Source organism: Sycon ciliatum, chromosome 9 (assembly GCF_964019385.1).
Source record: "Sycon ciliatum chromosome 9, ocSycCili1.1, whole genome shotgun sequence".
Lineage (NCBI taxonomy): Eukaryota > Metazoa > Porifera > Calcarea > Leucosolenida > Sycettidae > Sycon > Sycon ciliatum.
Genome location: NC_088651.1, coordinates 5319665 through 5336208, shown reverse-complemented (window position 1 = coordinate 5336208; position 16544 = coordinate 5319665). Strand labels below are relative to the sequence as shown.

Genomic DNA, 16544 nt, shown 5'->3' with positions numbered 1-16544 from the left:
GCAAAACGAAAATGTGTACAAACTTTCGCTCTACATCATGAAGTGCGAAACTTGCAGGGAACGCGAAATTATTATTATTATTAAATTTTGAATAGGGCAGTCCCACAGGCCTAGGGCCTTTTTACAGGCGAAATGAACTGTCGTAGGAAATTTCGTGAGATCGGGTCATGGCGTACGTGCACTTGGCCCGCGCAAACTACGAAAATGTGCAGAACGCAAAGTTCGTGCAAAAATTCGCACACACTTTCGCAAGGACTGTCGCGAAACTTCGTTCGAATTTTCGTTTTGCAGAACCTCTCTACTGAACCTTTCTTTAGCAACATGACGGCAACTGAAACAGCAACAGAGAAAGTACGATACATGTACTCCACATTCTTACAGGTACTACAAACAGATTGCAGATCGTAATTCTTGCTTTGGCGGCACGAAACTTTATTTGGGGCAGTGCAATCTCGGCGGTACTCACAAATCAAACAGCCCAGACTTGAGTAAACAAATCCAATCATACAAGTACGAGATTTTCACGAGATGAGACTGCACCCATTGGCTTGTTTCGTATGAAACAAACAAGTAAGTTACTGAACCTCTCCACAATAGAGATTTCCCCTGATATGCGAATTTATTTTGCAAACTCGGTCAATTGGTACTTGAACCTTTCCCTCCAGATTGGGAACTGCCAACGATAGTATGCCACTGACCAGTGCCTTACTTGTAACGAACCAATGTACAATGAATATGAGTATTTCGACAACACATCTAACATAAGCCTTACCGTCAAGAAGTTGAACTCGCGTTCTTCGCACACTGTAGACAAGGGCAAAGAGATAAAAATGGATCTAAATCCGAATAAAATCAGCACACGTTTCCGTAAATGAAAGGTGAACATAAGCAAATGAATCCAAGGAAACCGGTCAACTTAGAGATCACTTGTCATCGAGTATTCCGTAAAAGGAAGCCTCGCAGCTCGGCAGCAGAAAAGCAAAATTTAGAAAAGAGATCCTGTCAACTTTTCCATTATTTGTTGCATTCCGCCCCAAAATCAGCACACTTTTCCTGAATGAAAGAGTCAACACAAGCAAATGAATCAAAGGCAACTGGTCAACTCACCTGTCATTGAGTAATATTCCGCGAAAGGAGGTGTCAGCAGCGCCGAAACGAAATAAGCCAGGCCAGGAGACGAAATAACCGAAACAGCTCACGCAAGAAGCAGTTCCAAAGAAGGAAGTTCTTCGCGCATGCACATCCGAACACGGATCCGCGGACTAGACTGCATGCACTGAACACAATGTCTGCCGTGCACGTGCACAGCACACGGCTACCACGCGTACGCGCGTTGGTAGATCTAATAATACCGAGCACCTTACGTAGAGACTTACGTAGCCTAAGTGAAATACCGAGCACCTTACGTAGAAACGTACGTAGCATGGCGATGTCGTTTTTTCTGCCATGTGAACACAATAATAGAAAAGCTGACAGGATCGCTTTTCTAAATACAGCTGGCCGCAATATTCAAATAGGGCTTTCAAACGAAAGATCATAACGTGAAGCAACTTGGAAGAATGAGTATGAATGCGAAGGGTATGGGGGAATGCATGTAGGGCGATAGTGCGGGTTCGAATCCCAGGTTATGCCTAAAAAAATAGGAGAATTGAAATATTTATAGCATCCCTATACTGTTATACAACTGCGAAACCTGGGGACTGACAGAGGCTGCACTCGAGAAGCTGAACGCCTTCCATAGACGTCAACTACGGAACTTGTTCGGAATTAGGTATCCCGCCATCATCTCCAACAAAGACCTATATTCCAGAGCACACACACAGCCACTTTCGCACACCGTTGCTGTCCGCCGTTTCCGGATGTTGGGTCATGTTCTGAGGATGCCCTCAGATGCCCCGCCACAGCAGGCAATGGACAACTACTTCCGTCGAGATGTCACCGGTGTGCGTGGACGCCCGAAATCGAACCTGGCCACGGCAGTCAAGGCAAGCACAGCTGCCAGAGACATGCCACTGAAGACCATGACTGATCTGAGTGGGCTCAGAATGCGCGCTTTGGACAAGCAATCATGGAGGGAACTCGCGCAAGGTTGACGGGCCCGTCTTCCCCCCAGATGAAACACATGAAACAAGATGAAACGAGATGAAACGAGATGAAACAAGATGAAACAAGATGAAACGCCAATGTACGGGCGCAGATGGGGCCGAGATGAAACGAAATGAAACAAAATGAAACAAGATGAAACAAGATGAAACAAGATGAAACCAAATGAAACTCGAAGTACGGGCGTAGATGGGCCGCGAATGAAACAAGATGAAACAAGATGAAACAAGATGAAACAATGTACGGGCGGAGATGGGCCGCGCGCAGTGCACCCGGCGTGACGTGCACGAGCGAAAAGAACTGAATTAATCCAATCATTGAAAATAATTTTGTTTGCAGAGGCAATTCGCGCAAGGGAGGTATAGGAATTATTATTTGATGGCTTGCGAGTGACAGCACGAGCCGAATTTATTGCCCGTGGAAGTACCCACGATAGGAATACACTGTTGGGAACATGGTGGCGGCGCTGACGGTACCTATGTAAGTGGAATTACTTTATTGGAAGTACCCACGACGGGGAAAATAGTCTCTCTAGTATTGTCGGTGAATGGTGATGGTGGTGGTGGCGATGGCTACTTTCCTCTGCTCAGAGAGAACCCCTGCATGTCCTTCGTCGTGATGCAAAAGAGCAGTGGATGCAGGTAAAGGCCGTGTCAGAGAATTTCGCCTAGTGCTGTGGCCAGGGTGAAAATAAATTAGGGCTGAAACGATCATTCAATAACTCCAAGCGCGCGATCAACCAATCTCTTTAGTGATGAATATAATTGTGACATAGAAAAATGTGGGCACAAGCTATGCAATCGAGTCCACCAACTAAACCAGATTTCGAATAGTCAGACGTGCACAATCTAGCACAAAACTGACAAGGAGTATGAGTACTGAGACATTGAGATCAATTATAATTGTTGGTTCATAATTATAGATTCTTTCCGGCTGTAGTCGTGCACCTCGAGTACAAGACTATGAAGAAATTCCATGATGCCTTTGCTACATTAGCTGTGGCCACCAGTCAAACACTCTATACCCAGGCTACCGCTCAGTGTTTGGTATTCTGTAAACATTTCAGGCAATTGTGTCGACACCTGTAGACATCTGACTGGTCTAAAGCCTAGTTCACATTCGACGTAACACTGACGGTACAGGACGTAAGGGCCTGTCGGGACGGTTGGGGTGAGCTGTAAAATCTTTTACGATTCGTACGACACGACATGTTGCAGTCGTTGCGATGTTCTCCAGCGAACGGCGCGAGTCATAAGGTACAGTCCGTGACGGGGTGACTTTCGGACCTAATTTCTTGTTTTTCGGGACTTCTTTTCAATTATTTCTTTTTGAATGAAGCGAAATCAAGTTCACAATACCAGTTTTTCATGGAGACAAAAAAGTAGCCCTGAAAGTTGTGCCATTCGAATAGTAGCCCTAGGAAATGATAAAACAGTTCATCTGTCATTCTCCTAAACTATCCCTAAATACCATAAGTGACATGAGATCTTATCTTGCTAAAATTCAACTCAAGTCGTGTTAGCCATTCTGCGATTTATCATGGGAAGCGCAGTGTTCGAAATCCTAAAAATTTCCTAGTACGAATCAGGAGTGGACGGCGCACGACGCCGCCTCCTGTTCACACTCAAAATGCAGCCGTTTTGTACGCTTGCGTCTCCGTCTATGCCCGTCTACGGTATGGAAAGTTGAACTGATCCAACACTTCCCGTCGCTTCCCGATCCGTACGGTAGTATGGTTGCGTTCCCGTTCCTGGTGTTCACATTGGACGCCGTCAGACCGTCCTGTCGCTTTCCATCGATCCTTACGCCGCGTCCCGTCGAATGTGAACTAGGCTTTATCAATATGAACTAGAGGAGTTCATGTTGTTTCTAGAACGAAGAATCAGGCTTGTCGTCACCCTTTGGCTTGAAGCTCTTATCACCAACTTCCGCAACGAATCAATCGAAAAGATACAGTCTTGACTCCCGATCTCTTTCATAGCCACGCATCAATATTATTGCACTTGAAAGTACACGATTGCACTCGTATCCACAATTGGATGGAGTGCCAGGGCTAGAATACTGCCACTGGTATGCATGCATAAGAAATCGTTTGCATTCGCTTTGAACACTAACGATTATCGATTGCGCTCTTAAAACGATCGGTTTGCGAGTTATCTGCCCTAAATGCATTGCCCTCGTAGAGGACATGGATGAGCAGTGATATGAGCAGGGATGTGAGTACTGATGTGCCTTTCGTCCTCATATTTTACAGAGAAGACGTCTGCCCCCAATAATAAAATTAATGTAGTAATGATAATGTGTTGCCCTTTCATCTTCTCAGGAGCCCTATGCCTTTGCCTCTTCTCCCCTGGACTGAATGGACTGGACGCTCTGTCCAGTAGTGTCCAGTAAATGATTTGTAGTGTAAGTTAGGGTGCACTCTCTCTTGAGGATTTGCCCACCTTGATGATTGTGCTCTCCGTGTTATTAGAAAATGTCTCTACCTGCCAGGATGGTATAAGAGCACGAACTGAATCACCTGTTGGTGCAGAAGGCTTGGAGGACTGCTTTTGAAACAGTTGTTCAAATTTCCTGCACCTCTTCGTAGCCGTTGTCTGATTGCTGCATTCTGGGGAGACTGAAGTTAAGGTTAGTGAAGCTGCACAGTCCCCGTGGAAATGTTTATGCTGCAACTATTTACTGCTGACATGTATTTATGTATTTCAGGAATCTCCAGAGCGTGAAGGCTTGCTGCAAGCTCCGTCCCTTCAATGTCGTGATACATCCGTAGATCAGTCGTGTGCCTGTCCTGTGCTTTTGTGAGCATGCTCCTTTGCACATGCCTTTGTCCTGTGCATGCGCGGGCATGGGCGCGCGCGTGTGTGTGTGTGTGTGTGTGTGTGTGTGTGTGTGTGTGTGTGTGTGTGTGTGTGTGTACGCCAACGACACCGTCCGTGCACATGTGCATGGACGTGAGTTTGTGCGTATGTGCGTTTGCCTTTGTTATATGCATACAGTATTATCAATTTATCATGCCTATACAAGCCTTGCCAGTGTCTCGATAGGAGAAGCAGATACATGATTACACCACTTGGGTTTTGACCTTCTTTGGCCGGGGCGAACGTCCAAGGAAAGACTCCCTCTGGGCCAAGGTGTTGGCGACAGTTGAGAGTTGTCCTCTATTTTGCAGCGGGGGACAGCATGGCATATTTGGTGCCGTAAAAAGTGCAGTTGCACCTTTCACGTTACTGTAAAATTTGCTAGGTCACTCCCTTGAAGCTGGAGACTGCTGATACTGCTGCTCAAACGGCTGCTGCTGTTACTCTCTGCTGCTACCATGGTCGTTGCTTTGTATCAATGGTGAAAATTCTCAGATGAGCTTTGGGTCCGGGCACTAGAACCCTGCTGCTGCCTCTGCAGCAGTTGTAGAAAGTTTTATAATACCAGTGTCGATGGTGAACTTCTGCTCTTTTTTTATCCCAGACACTTTGTGCTCAAGAGACTGTTAGGTCTTTGTGGTGTTGTCGTTGCTGTTTGGTTATACTAGTTGGCGTCTGTTTGGAAATATATTGTGCTTTTCTGTATGTTCATGTGAACGTAGAAGCCCTCACCGAAACCAACACTACGTCGCTGTGTTGTTTTCTTCCAAGGTCGGGCACAGTAAAGGAGAGGACTCTGTGAGTATATTTGCAGATGAACTTTGGGTTAATAGAATGCAGGTGCTGCTGCTCTTGTGCCGGGCTGTTAGTGTCAATGATGGGGTGGATCATGCTTTCTCTTTATATACCTTTTGTATATTTGTGTGTAAGTAGGAGCACATACCAACACGTAATCTTTCTAAAGCCTAGTTCTCTTTCGACGCAACGCTGACGGTACGGGACGTAAGGGCCTGTGACGGCTGGGGTGAGCTGTAAAATCTTGTACAATTCGTACGACACGACATGCTCCAGTCTTTGCGATGTTCAACAGCGAATGGTGCGAGTCATAAGGCACAGTCCGTGACGGGGTGACCGTCCCGGCGTTTCCCGTCGATCCTTGTGTCGCGTCCCGTTGCGCCCCGTCGAATGTGAACTGGGCTTAACAATGGCATGGAGACAGTTTCAATTGCAGTTTAATGTTACTACACTGCACTGCAGGTATCAAGGCACTACCCAGAGGGAGGATGTTGGCCTTCTCCTGATGGGAAAATGTCTTCTTTCTCATGGCGTGGCCAGGACTGCACTGACCCTACCATCCACTCTACCTCTCCGGAAAGGGACTTGACAACCAGTCAAGATGGATGTGCAGAGATATGCCAGCGGTAAGTCACATGCTTAGGATACTTGATGAAGGAAGGACAGGTGCTCAACTACTACACCAAAATGTGAGCATAAGGAGATGGGCTGATGGGTCATGGGTGGGTGACAGGTCTTTGCCCGGTTGCTGGAGTATAACAACCTGGGTCTTTGATTGGTTTAGAAGCGGTCCGCTCTATTCGGGGTGCCATCCTCAATTAGACGGGCAGTGAAGATCTTGCAGGATCAATCGCACATGTAGAATATGGACATGTGGATGCGGGCAGCAGATCTGTAATTTCCAGTATCAAAGTTCAGTTGTATTTGCTTTTCTTTATTTTCTATTTGTGATGTTGTTCACTGCAGCTTCTAGCATTAACTGCCAATTTGCACTGACGCAGCAAGACTCCCACCAGTCAAGTATGTTTCATTGCATGCACTAGGATTACAGTAGAATGCCGATTATCCGAATGTCAACTGTCCAAACGGTCAATTATCCGAAATTCCTGTTTGCACTGAATTCAATTCAATAAGTCGACTTATACCGGTAAAATATGGTAACAGCGGGACTGTAGGGTGTGGCATTTCCATGATACAGTGGAAAATTTCACGATTTTTGGTGCAAACATAGCTCGGACGCTGCTCGATTGGATATACAATGCAGGTTCTTGGAACCACGGACACGACTCTTCGATTCAAGGATCACAACACTTCGGGATCTGAACGTTTTAGGTCCGGGAGCTGTTCGCGGTTTTGTCGCTTGTCACGGTTGTGGACTCATCGTTGTAGCATAAATGAGGCTGGACTATTCCAAGCGGAAAACTAAAATATTTCTTTCTCAAAGCACAATCACCGGCCCGGAGGAGTATACCTTCTCTAACTGCATACCGGGTGCAGTACATGACACGTCCGTGTATTGACTAGTCTCTTGTACATTTAGATCTACCACACGACTCGCGTAGCGCTAGCACAGCAGTGCGGGTGTAGTCATGTACTACTACTACTACAGTACTGCCGGGCGCCGAAGAACGGACCGCCGATGAACGACCAGGCTATGATTTCGCCATTTTTTAAGAACGGTCTAGGTAGAAACGTAATGTACAATATGAATCTGATGTACACTCAGACGTATAACTCTGCATAAATGTGCATGTAAGACTGTACCATCGAATAGGAACGAAACTGCTGTGTTCGCCAAAATAAGAACGGGCTAGGCTAGAACCCTGACCCCGTTCTTCGGTGCCCGGCAGTACTGTAGTGTAGTGTTCCGTATGTTTGTTGACTATGGCATGCACGCAGAAGCCAGCGGATGTAAAAAGTCCAACTCGGAAACGGCTAAAAACGGGGTATCCTCAAATTTTGCCGAGCTGAAAATCACAGGGTACGTAGGGCTTGTAACAGTGAGTCGAATGCTCTTGGTCCGAAGAAGCTGCGACAGATGGTTCTCAAATCGAACGCGTTTCGAATATTGGCCATTTTGCACACAAATAGATGGTGTGGCTACCTGGCTGCACACTGTGACCTTATCACCTGGATCAGGTAGACTGCGTGCTCGCTTTCGCTCATTTTCGATTGGGCGTATCTGACGAACCATGGACCGCAGCCTCCTCGGAAAAGAACATTCGACTCAGCGCCCCAAACTCTACGGGTCCTGAAATTAAAAAAATTCAGCAGACTTCCCCTCTAATACGTAAGGCAGAACTTAATACAGTCCTTGATTAGAAGTTGACATATTCTTGTACGAATCCGGTGGCAGCCACAACAATGTCTTTTTGTGAAAAATGTATGCAAGCCTTTTAAAAAGCATCTCCCACCAGGCATTCGATCGAATTTTTCATGGCGTGGAGATTTGTTACGGCGTGAACCGATGCTTGGCGTGTAGAATTTGCTTTTTGATGTGTTCTTTGGAAGATGCAGTCTTAAAAATGGTGTGGATGTCTTTGTTTCTGTCCTTCTGCTGTCCTCGTAGAAAGAATAATATAGACGTGCAGAAAATGTAGGAGAGCGATGACATCAGAAGGACACTCTCAGGTTCAGGGTACCTGTACTGCCCGAATATAGTGGGTCAGATCCCAAAACGAGGTTGGCCGAAGCAAAAAAAATAGAAGAGCCTGCCTTGAATTGAATATGAGGAAGAAGAAGAAGAAGACAAAGAAAGAAAAAGAGTAGGAATTTGTTTGTGTAAACTTTGTTTCCTCTGTCTAGGCTGCCATCGCATTATAGCAGCCAACAGTGTGTGTGTGTGTGTGTGTGTGTGTGTGTGTGTGTGTGTGTGTGTGTGTGTGTGTGTGTGTGTGTGTGTGTGTGTGTGCATATGTGTGTGTGTTTGCGTTTGTGTGCACACGCTTGTGTGTGTGTGTGTGTGTTTGCATGTGTGTATATTCTGCTAATCTTGACTTAAATTTCCACATCTGGGCATATTGTGTTCTGTTTGTGAATTTATCTTCATTAACTTGTGCGCTACGTTCCTTTCTTCACGTTACGGCACTTTAGTATTGTTTTACTTGAACATCATACTGTCGCCCAACTTTGTTTCACCAACAAAGGTTTATTCTCCAAAGTATTTCTAATTGATTGTGTATGAGTTTCATACTACTGTCAGGGGCGTCGGAAGGTATTTTAGTGTAGTACGGTCAGCCATCTGAAGTACAATTGACTCGTGGGGGAGTGGTGGCTGAGCCGAAAATTTTGGAATTTTAGATCCCAGATCAGTGTATTTTGTTGACTCACGGGTATCTGGGGCAAAAAGTGGTACGGTCAATACCGTAGTGACCGTACCGTGTGCGACGCCCCTGACTGTTGGAATCCACCAGCTGTGTTTCCTTGAGGGGCGTATCCTTACCTGGGATGTGTTTTCTCATTCCCGGCAGCAGAAAGAGCTCTACAATATGTATATAATTTAAGAATAGAATTTGATGTACAGGAGAGTGCCAATTATCCCCACCCCTCGGGACGCGGGCTGTCTCCAGAGGGTTCAGATGAGAAGAATGTTCGGATAAGAGAGCAGTCACACATCTATCTAAATCATGCATATTCCAGCATGTTTTCATCATTTTCGTTCTCTTCAGCAGTGAAACAGGAACTAGGTGCACTCATGCTCCTCTAAATTAATGACACTATTATTACACATTTTGACTCAAACCTGTTTTAATACATCTTGTGAATCGCTTCAATGGTGCCCCGAGCGACGAAAATCAACAACTTGAAACTCATCTTCTACCCCTCAATTAAATGCAAGCAATTATTTTGGATAATTAATCATTTGGATATTTGACATTAGGATAATCGGCACATTGTGTGTGATGGGGGGGGGGGGGGAGGAAGAGGAGGAGGCTGCGAGAGGCCGTGGTGGACCGTGTACTTGTGCACAGCCTGGAAATAGCCTCACTTTAGATGTATGCACATTCAAACGGTGGATGCTTCCCGCCATCCTTTTCCCCCTCTTTTTCCTTTTCCCGCCATTCTTTACCCCCTCTTTTTCAATTTCCCGCTCTTCTTTTCCCCCTCTTTTTCCCCCTTTTTCTTCCCTTTTCCCCCTTTTCTGCGAGAAGATTAGCCCCCTCCTTGGACCTGGTCTACTACCGGCTCTACTCTCGACAGTAAAACCTGTCAATGCGACCACTCGGATAAGGCGACCACCTGTCCTAGAAGACCACTGCAGCCAGGACCAAGGGATGCTATTTTCAGTCAAATGACCCTGGATAAGGAGACCACCTGGTAACAGAGACCACGTTTTGAAGGTCGTCTTCGACAGGTACATAATTATTTATAGCGCACGGCGCATTGATTGAGCTGTCAAGTGATTAGTGTCACTTGGTCACCATGGTCACAGTCAGTCAGTCCGAATCGGTTTGTCTGTGCTGCATGTGTCATTGTGTGTAAAACGCATAGCCTGCACATGGCGACAAAATGAGATTGTTGAGGAGATAGCGGACGACGCGCGGTCGACGGCAGTCGGTAGATGCTGTGTTTCAGATCCCTTGTCTTTTTGAGATCTTGTTCTGAAATTCCAGCAGCGCTGTACTCCTCGAGACGATAGCCGATTCTGGCCGGCGCTGTCGCTTCCCCGTGTTGACCCGACGGCGGTCTCCTTGAATCCCCCTGCAACAAAGAGTCAAAGTGCGCCAGTGTCACGGGAAATTTACCATAAGTATTATTCATGTAAGCCGACGGTGGACGACTGTGCAGGTTACTAAGGAATGTCACCTGCTTGTTGGGCGCTGTTCATCGTGCCTGCATATCTGACAGGACGAGCGACGTAGCCGCGGAGAATCATCAGCGTATTACGGAGGAGCACGGCATCATTTCCATTTACGTCTGGAGAATCCGTAAAGAAACACTACAATACAATACAATCGTTGCGGAGGAACGCTAGCATAGGTTTGAGGGTGCATCACTTGTGTTGAAAGCTGCTGTAGTGCAGTGGAGTGGACGGGTGCTGGATATGGCCTCTCTGGACGACATACACTGCGAAGGTCAGAGAATGGCCAGAAGCCGTGCCGACAGTCAGCAAACGCTGGTGGCTGCGCGGCCGGTGGACGAGGAGTTCAGCACGGCGCGCGCTCACCCCTGCCACGCGCACACGCTAGTCCGGGTCGACGCGCTCCAGTTCTACTCGCACATCGAGCCACCCGGCGCCTGGTTCTGCAACCAGTGCCGGCGGCGCAGCTCGGACCTGAAGGAGCGCTACCCGTGGCACTGCGCCGCGGAGAAAACCTCACCGCCCACAATGCTGCCCCCGTGTCAGTATGATCTGTGTAACGAGTGCATGCACGGGTCCGTTCATCCGCTGCACGAGCACCCGCTGCGTCTGACCGACGCCAACGTGACCTACGTGAACGAGAACGGGATCTGGTCGTGTGAGTACTGCAACCTGGATCGCATGTCCACCAAGGAGCGCTACCCGTACCACTGCGTCGAGTGCCGCTTCGATCTGTGCGTTCGCTGCTACGAGGGCATACGCCACCCGCTGCACCCGCACCGCCTGCTGCCGGCAAAGGCCGACCTGGTGTACGCCGAGCACGGCGGCATGTGGTTCTGCGACATGTGCCACGCCAGCCGCAAGCAGCTGCGCGAGAGTCACATGTGGCACTGCCTGCAGTGCAGCTTCGACCTGTGCGCCAGCTGCGCCAACGGCCTCCGGCACAAACAACACGGCCACAAGCTGTACCTGGCCGATGCCAACGTCGCGTACGCCAACTTCTCCGGTCTGTGGTCATGTGACCATTGTGGCACGAGTCGCAAGGCTTGTGGGCAGCGGTTCATGCGTCACTGTGCCGAGTGCAGCTTTGACCTGTGCAATACGTGTTTCACGTCGGATCTGGCCGTCGCGACGTCGGCTGCCACCTCTGCTATAGGGTATGCGCTGGGTGGACCCGGTACGGTGGCTGCGGGTGATGGCGGCGGCGGTGTAGGGGGAATATCGCTGGCAGAGAGGAAGCAGACGCTGCTGCAGGGTGAGTGAGTGCTGTGTGTGTGTGTGTGTGTGTGTGTGTGTATGTGTGTGTGGGGGTAGGTGTGTGTGTGTGTGTGTGTGTGTGTGTATGTGTGCGTGCGTGCGTGTGTGCGCGTTCGTACGTTTGGTGTGTGTGTGGGGGGGGGGGGGGTGCTCTGCCGATTAGGCTACCGGGGATCACGCACACACGCACACACACACAAACACACACACACAAGCAGAAGAACACAAGCACTGCGTGCAAAGTGTACTGGAACGGGGTCATCGGCATGAGGTCTGTAGCGGTCAGCCAGTGCGGAGGAACACGGCTGTCAGCCAGTGCGGAGGAACACTGCCGGTCAGCCAGTGCGGAGGAACACTGCCGTTCAGCCAGTGCGGAGGAACACTGCCGGTGAGCCAGTGCGGAGGAACACTGCCGGTCAGCCAGTGCGGAGGAACACTGCCGGTCAGCCAGTGCGGAGGAACACTGCCGGTCAGCCAGTGCGGAGGAACACTGCTAAAGATGACTGCAATGGCTACCGTACATGATAACACTTTTTTACCCAGCGACAGCACAGCAAAACTCACTTAATACATACTCTCTAGTGCAGTGAATGTATCTAGCGTTCTTTTGTGTTTGCCTACTGTAAAAGCAGAAATTGGTGTTTTATTTTCGGTAACTTCGGTGCCGACAATTTTTGCCGAAAATGAAACGCACCGAAAATCTTGGTACTACCGGTACTGTATACATTTAGTCTACAGCCAGACCTCGCTTATCCGGTCCTCGTTTATCCGGATCCCTCGCCATCCGGAAGAAAATCGCTGGTTACCAATGTGCAGCATATGTTATGCATACAACATAACCGGACCTCGCGATCCGCAAACCGGTGCATGATTTTGTGTACAAACTGGTTAAAATGTGTACAAAAAGCTTCGTCGTATCCGGTTGCATGTGGCTGGCAGAAGCTAGAATCAGGGAGTTGTACAAGCAAATGAGGTCCCTGACCTGCTGGGTGCATGCGGACAGCACTCAGTTGGCGTGAGTTGCATGCGCTTGTCATTTCTCTCGCTTGTTTTACATACTGTGCAGGCTAGTTGTACTGCATAGGACCCGTCTAGTCCACATGTACATGTATGTACGATGTCACTGCTTTTGACATGCCACATGCATATACAGTATGTATGTTCAGTTATCCGGTTCCCTCGCCAATCCGGATATAGTTGTGGAAAACGGATGTGTGCGGTTAAGCGAGGTCTGACTGTACTACACTCACCTGGAAAACGGGTTTTACCGAAAATTTCCCTCCACCGAACCGTCGATTTTGGAGAATACCGAAAATATTGCACCACCGAAAATTTCTGCTTTTACAGTATTCGATTATTTCTTCCGGCTGTGTCCTTCTTGCGTGGTTGCTATAACTACCGTGTGTGTAGATGATCATCGCCGTGACAACCAGCCAGAGAGCACAGTGATTCCTCGGAGCAAGTCTGGTACGTTGCGTGTTGGGTCGATTGGTGAGCAGTTTGAAGAGATTGACTTCGAGTCGGATCCGAAGAAGGAGGCACAGGTAATAACTAATAAGACGGTTTGAATATGCCCATGCATGTGCATGTGCATGTGCATTGGTTAAGGCAAATGTGCACTATAACGGGATGTGTTTGATTGTGAAAGGGACCGCTAGAAATTGAAGAAAGATGGAGGGGGGGGGGGGGGCATCTACAACCCTGAATAGAATGTACATTGCATTTACCAGACCATGAAGTTGGTAGGCAGACTACAGGCGCAAAGCACCGCCATTGGCGGTGGTCCGGCCAGGGGGGGGGGGGGGGGGTCCGGGGGGATTTTTTTTGGAAATTAGGGTGCAAAATCCTGCATTCTGGGCACTTTTGGCATTGTTTTACTATGGTGGTCGTGATCGGGCGAAAAAGTGGTCCGGAGCGGCTGCTACGCCCCTGGACTATTGAAAGGCATTTGCACCATTCTGATGTGGGCCTGCACCACAGTCGAGGATGGTGGCTTCCCTTCTTGTGGAGCATCAAGTAGAATTCCATGCCATTTTGCATACATGTCTGCAGGCTTTTGGGGAGAGGGGGGGGGGGGGGGCAGTTTAGCAAGAAGGAGCTACGCGTGTGTGTGTGATCCCCGGTAGCCTAATCGATCCGGCACTGTGCCGGAACGACAGCTAGGGGTGCTGGGTTCGAATCCCGCTCGTTGATCCTTCTTTTGCAACACCCTGTCCACGCCACGTTCCCACCACTGGGGCAATCTCGAATTTCCCGGAAATAGGCACAGTGTTTTCCGGAGTATAAACCGCACTTTGAACACTCAAAATCCACCCAAAAGAATGGGGTGCAGCTTATACTCCGATGATCAAATTAACCATGATAAATAGGGTAGATGTCTGTATTTCATGGCAAAAAAGCGGGGGGGGGGGGGGGAGGGGTGCGGCGTATACTCCAGTGCGGCGTATACTCCAGTGCGGCTTATACTCCAGTGCAGCTTATACTCCAGTGCAGCTTATACTCCCGAAACACGCTAGCAAAAGGCTAACTTTGCAGGTGAAATAGCAGTCTCTTCTCTTGTGACCTCGTAGCCTTTCAATAGTCCTTATGCACATTGTACAGATGTACGAAGTTCTGTACTAGGGCCGTAGGTGTGTACATACCCGGTTGGGTGTTCATTGTGTGCTATACATGCGTGTTTGACCCATTTAGCCTCATAATTCACGGCGAACAATCACTTTTCCAGCTTCTTCACTTTGGGATTGAACTAACGACTCGCTAGATCACTGTCGAAAAAGTGTTCGTATGAAATGCCTTCAGGGCCCATTTCGTTGTGGAAATAGCAATAAATACAATAGGGTCCTGCACATTCAACACCCAACCGGGTCTACGGGATTCTACGGGATTTCGTGCATCTGTACAACGTGCATAAGGCCTATTGTATTTGTCGGGTGTGACACTGACAAACGAGAGCTTATCACACGGCATTAATCCACCTAGTACTGCAAGCGACGGCTTGTAACTAGCAGTCGCTGTGCCCCACCCTCCTTCAGCTAGAGCCCTGTATATACTTCAAAGTATAGGTAAACACTAGGTGGCTCTTGTATACACATGTGCATCGTTTACTGCATGCTCTCGCACCAATGTGCCGGTGCATGTCTGTGTTCCTCTCGTCTGTTGTGTGTGCCGCTGACAGCTGGAGTATGTTGATCTGTCGTCGGCGTGCGAGAACAAAATGAGACGTCAGGAGAAGGAAACCGAGCCAGCAGAACCGGTGAGCTGCTTGTCACAAGAGTGCAGTGAAACTTCGCTGTAATCACCCTGGATATTGGTTACACACGGAAATAATGTGTTTGAGCCTAAATTCGGTCTAAAGCAGATTTTGAAAAAGTCCAGAGATTCATTACCATATTTTCCGGTGTGCGTGCGTGTGTGTGTGTGTGTGTGTGTGTGTGTGCATATGTGTGTGTGTGTGTGTGTGTGTGTGTGTATGTGTGTGTGTATGTGTGTGTGTGTGTGTGTGTGTGTGTGTGTGTGTATGTGTGTGTGTGTGTGTGTGTGTGTGTGTGTATGTGTGTGTGTGTGTGTGTGTGTGTGTGTGTGTGTGTATGTGTGTGTGTGTGTGTGTGTGTGTATGTGTGTGTGTGTGTGTGTGTGTGTATGTGTGTATGTGTGTGTGTGTGTGTATATGTGTGTGTGTGTGTGTGTGTGTGTGTGTGTGTGTGTGTATGTGTGTGTGTGTGTGTGTGTGTGTGTGTGTGCGTGCGTGCGTGCGTGCGTGCGTGCGTGCGTGTGTGTGTATGTATACAGACCACGCCAGTGCCAGCCGCCGGTCGAAGCTGCGGCGACGGTCAGCTGTGTCTGCTGTGCATGGAGCTGCCTCGCAACGCAACGTTCGTTCACGGTGAGACGGGACACCTGGCATGCTGTATGCGATGTGCTAAGCGTCTCCAGTCCGATGGCTTGGCCTGTCCCGTATGCAGACAGCCCATCAGCGCCGTCATCGAGCAGTTTATTGCATAGGTACCTGCTTGATGCGACTGCGAGACGGAGGGTACTGCTACGTAGCAGTGTCCATACAGTAAAGACGGAGGGTACTGCTACGTAGCAGTGTCCGTACAGTAAAGACTGTCCTATTTTAAACATTGGATGCCCTTGGTGCAGCGGAAACCATCCCGATATGAGAGGATTCCGCTTGTACAGGGTCCGGTACACACAGCCTCCACTGTACATGGGTGCATGGGCACGTGTGTAGGTCCATCGTGCTTGGTTACAAGCCTACAATAGAGATTGGGTGCATTTTCTTTTTGCATCATGACGTTGCAAGTTCGTTTCGGAATTTACTGCACACCCGAATGCACTGCAGGCATTTCAACCCAGGCGAAACGTCTGTGCTTTGTCACAACTACTTCCATAGTTGACCGAACATGCTGACCCAGTAGCATTGTGTTAACTTAATTTACTGTCCCATTGGCAACATGTCCTGTAGGGCCGGGTCTGAAGCCTGATCTTGATTGATAGCGGTACGCATTCAACCGTACGGCAGTAGCCATTGACACTGCTCTAATGTGTAACTTTTAGATTGATAAGCAATTGAGCGATTTTGAATCTATTTCCGAAAAAACGTGTGCGTAACACTATCTTACGACATTGTATTTTAGCACACTGGTTACCATGGTTACCTGGTTGCCAGTGTTATATGTGTGAGCGGACAAGGTAGAAATGGAACGTTAGCTGCATGACATCAT

General features: G+C 48.4%; 1 protein-coding gene and 1 long non-coding RNA gene across 3 annotated transcripts; both read left to right on the top strand.

The window, feature by feature from the left end:
* Positions 1-2467: 2467 nt before the first annotated feature.
* Positions 2468-9633, top strand: LOC135824683 (uncharacterized). 2 transcript variants are annotated; one of them, XR_010554918.1, is made up of 6 exons: positions 2468-2744; positions 4577-4734; positions 5687-5762; positions 6222-6385; positions 6726-6779; positions 8853-9633. It is a non-coding gene; the product is annotated as an uncharacterized LOC135824683 (long non-coding RNA). The 2 variants fall into 2 exon arrangements; XR_010554917.1 differs by having other exon boundaries at positions 8329-8892.
* Positions 9634-10295: 662 nt separating this feature from the next.
* On the top strand, positions 10296-16493 carry LOC135825334 (E3 ubiquitin-protein ligase RNF34-like). Its single transcript, XM_065338069.1, has 4 exons — positions 10296-11815; positions 13228-13361; positions 14993-15070; positions 15607-16493. The coding sequence occupies exons 1-4, from the start codon at positions 10804-10806 to the stop codon at positions 15817-15819; spliced, it is 1437 nt and encodes a 478-aa protein (XP_065194141.1). The 5' UTR covers positions 10296-10803; the 3' UTR covers positions 15820-16493.
* The last annotated feature ends 51 nt before the right edge of the window (positions 16494-16544 follow it).

Bases quoted from the DNA above. Each gene is read 5' to 3' on its own strand.
- LOC135825334 (XM_065338069.1), top strand. From the start codon at position 10,804: ATGGCCTCTCTGGACGACATACACTGCGAAGGTCAGAGAATGGCCAGA. The intron at 11,816-13,227 runs GTGAGTGAGTGC...CCGTGTGTGTAG, and splicing joins GAAGCAGACGCTGCTGCAGG to ATGATCATCGCCGTGACAAC. The intron at 13,362-14,992 runs GTAATAACTAAT...TGCCGCTGACAG, and splicing joins ATCCGAAGAAGGAGGCACAG to CTGGAGTATGTTGATCTGTC.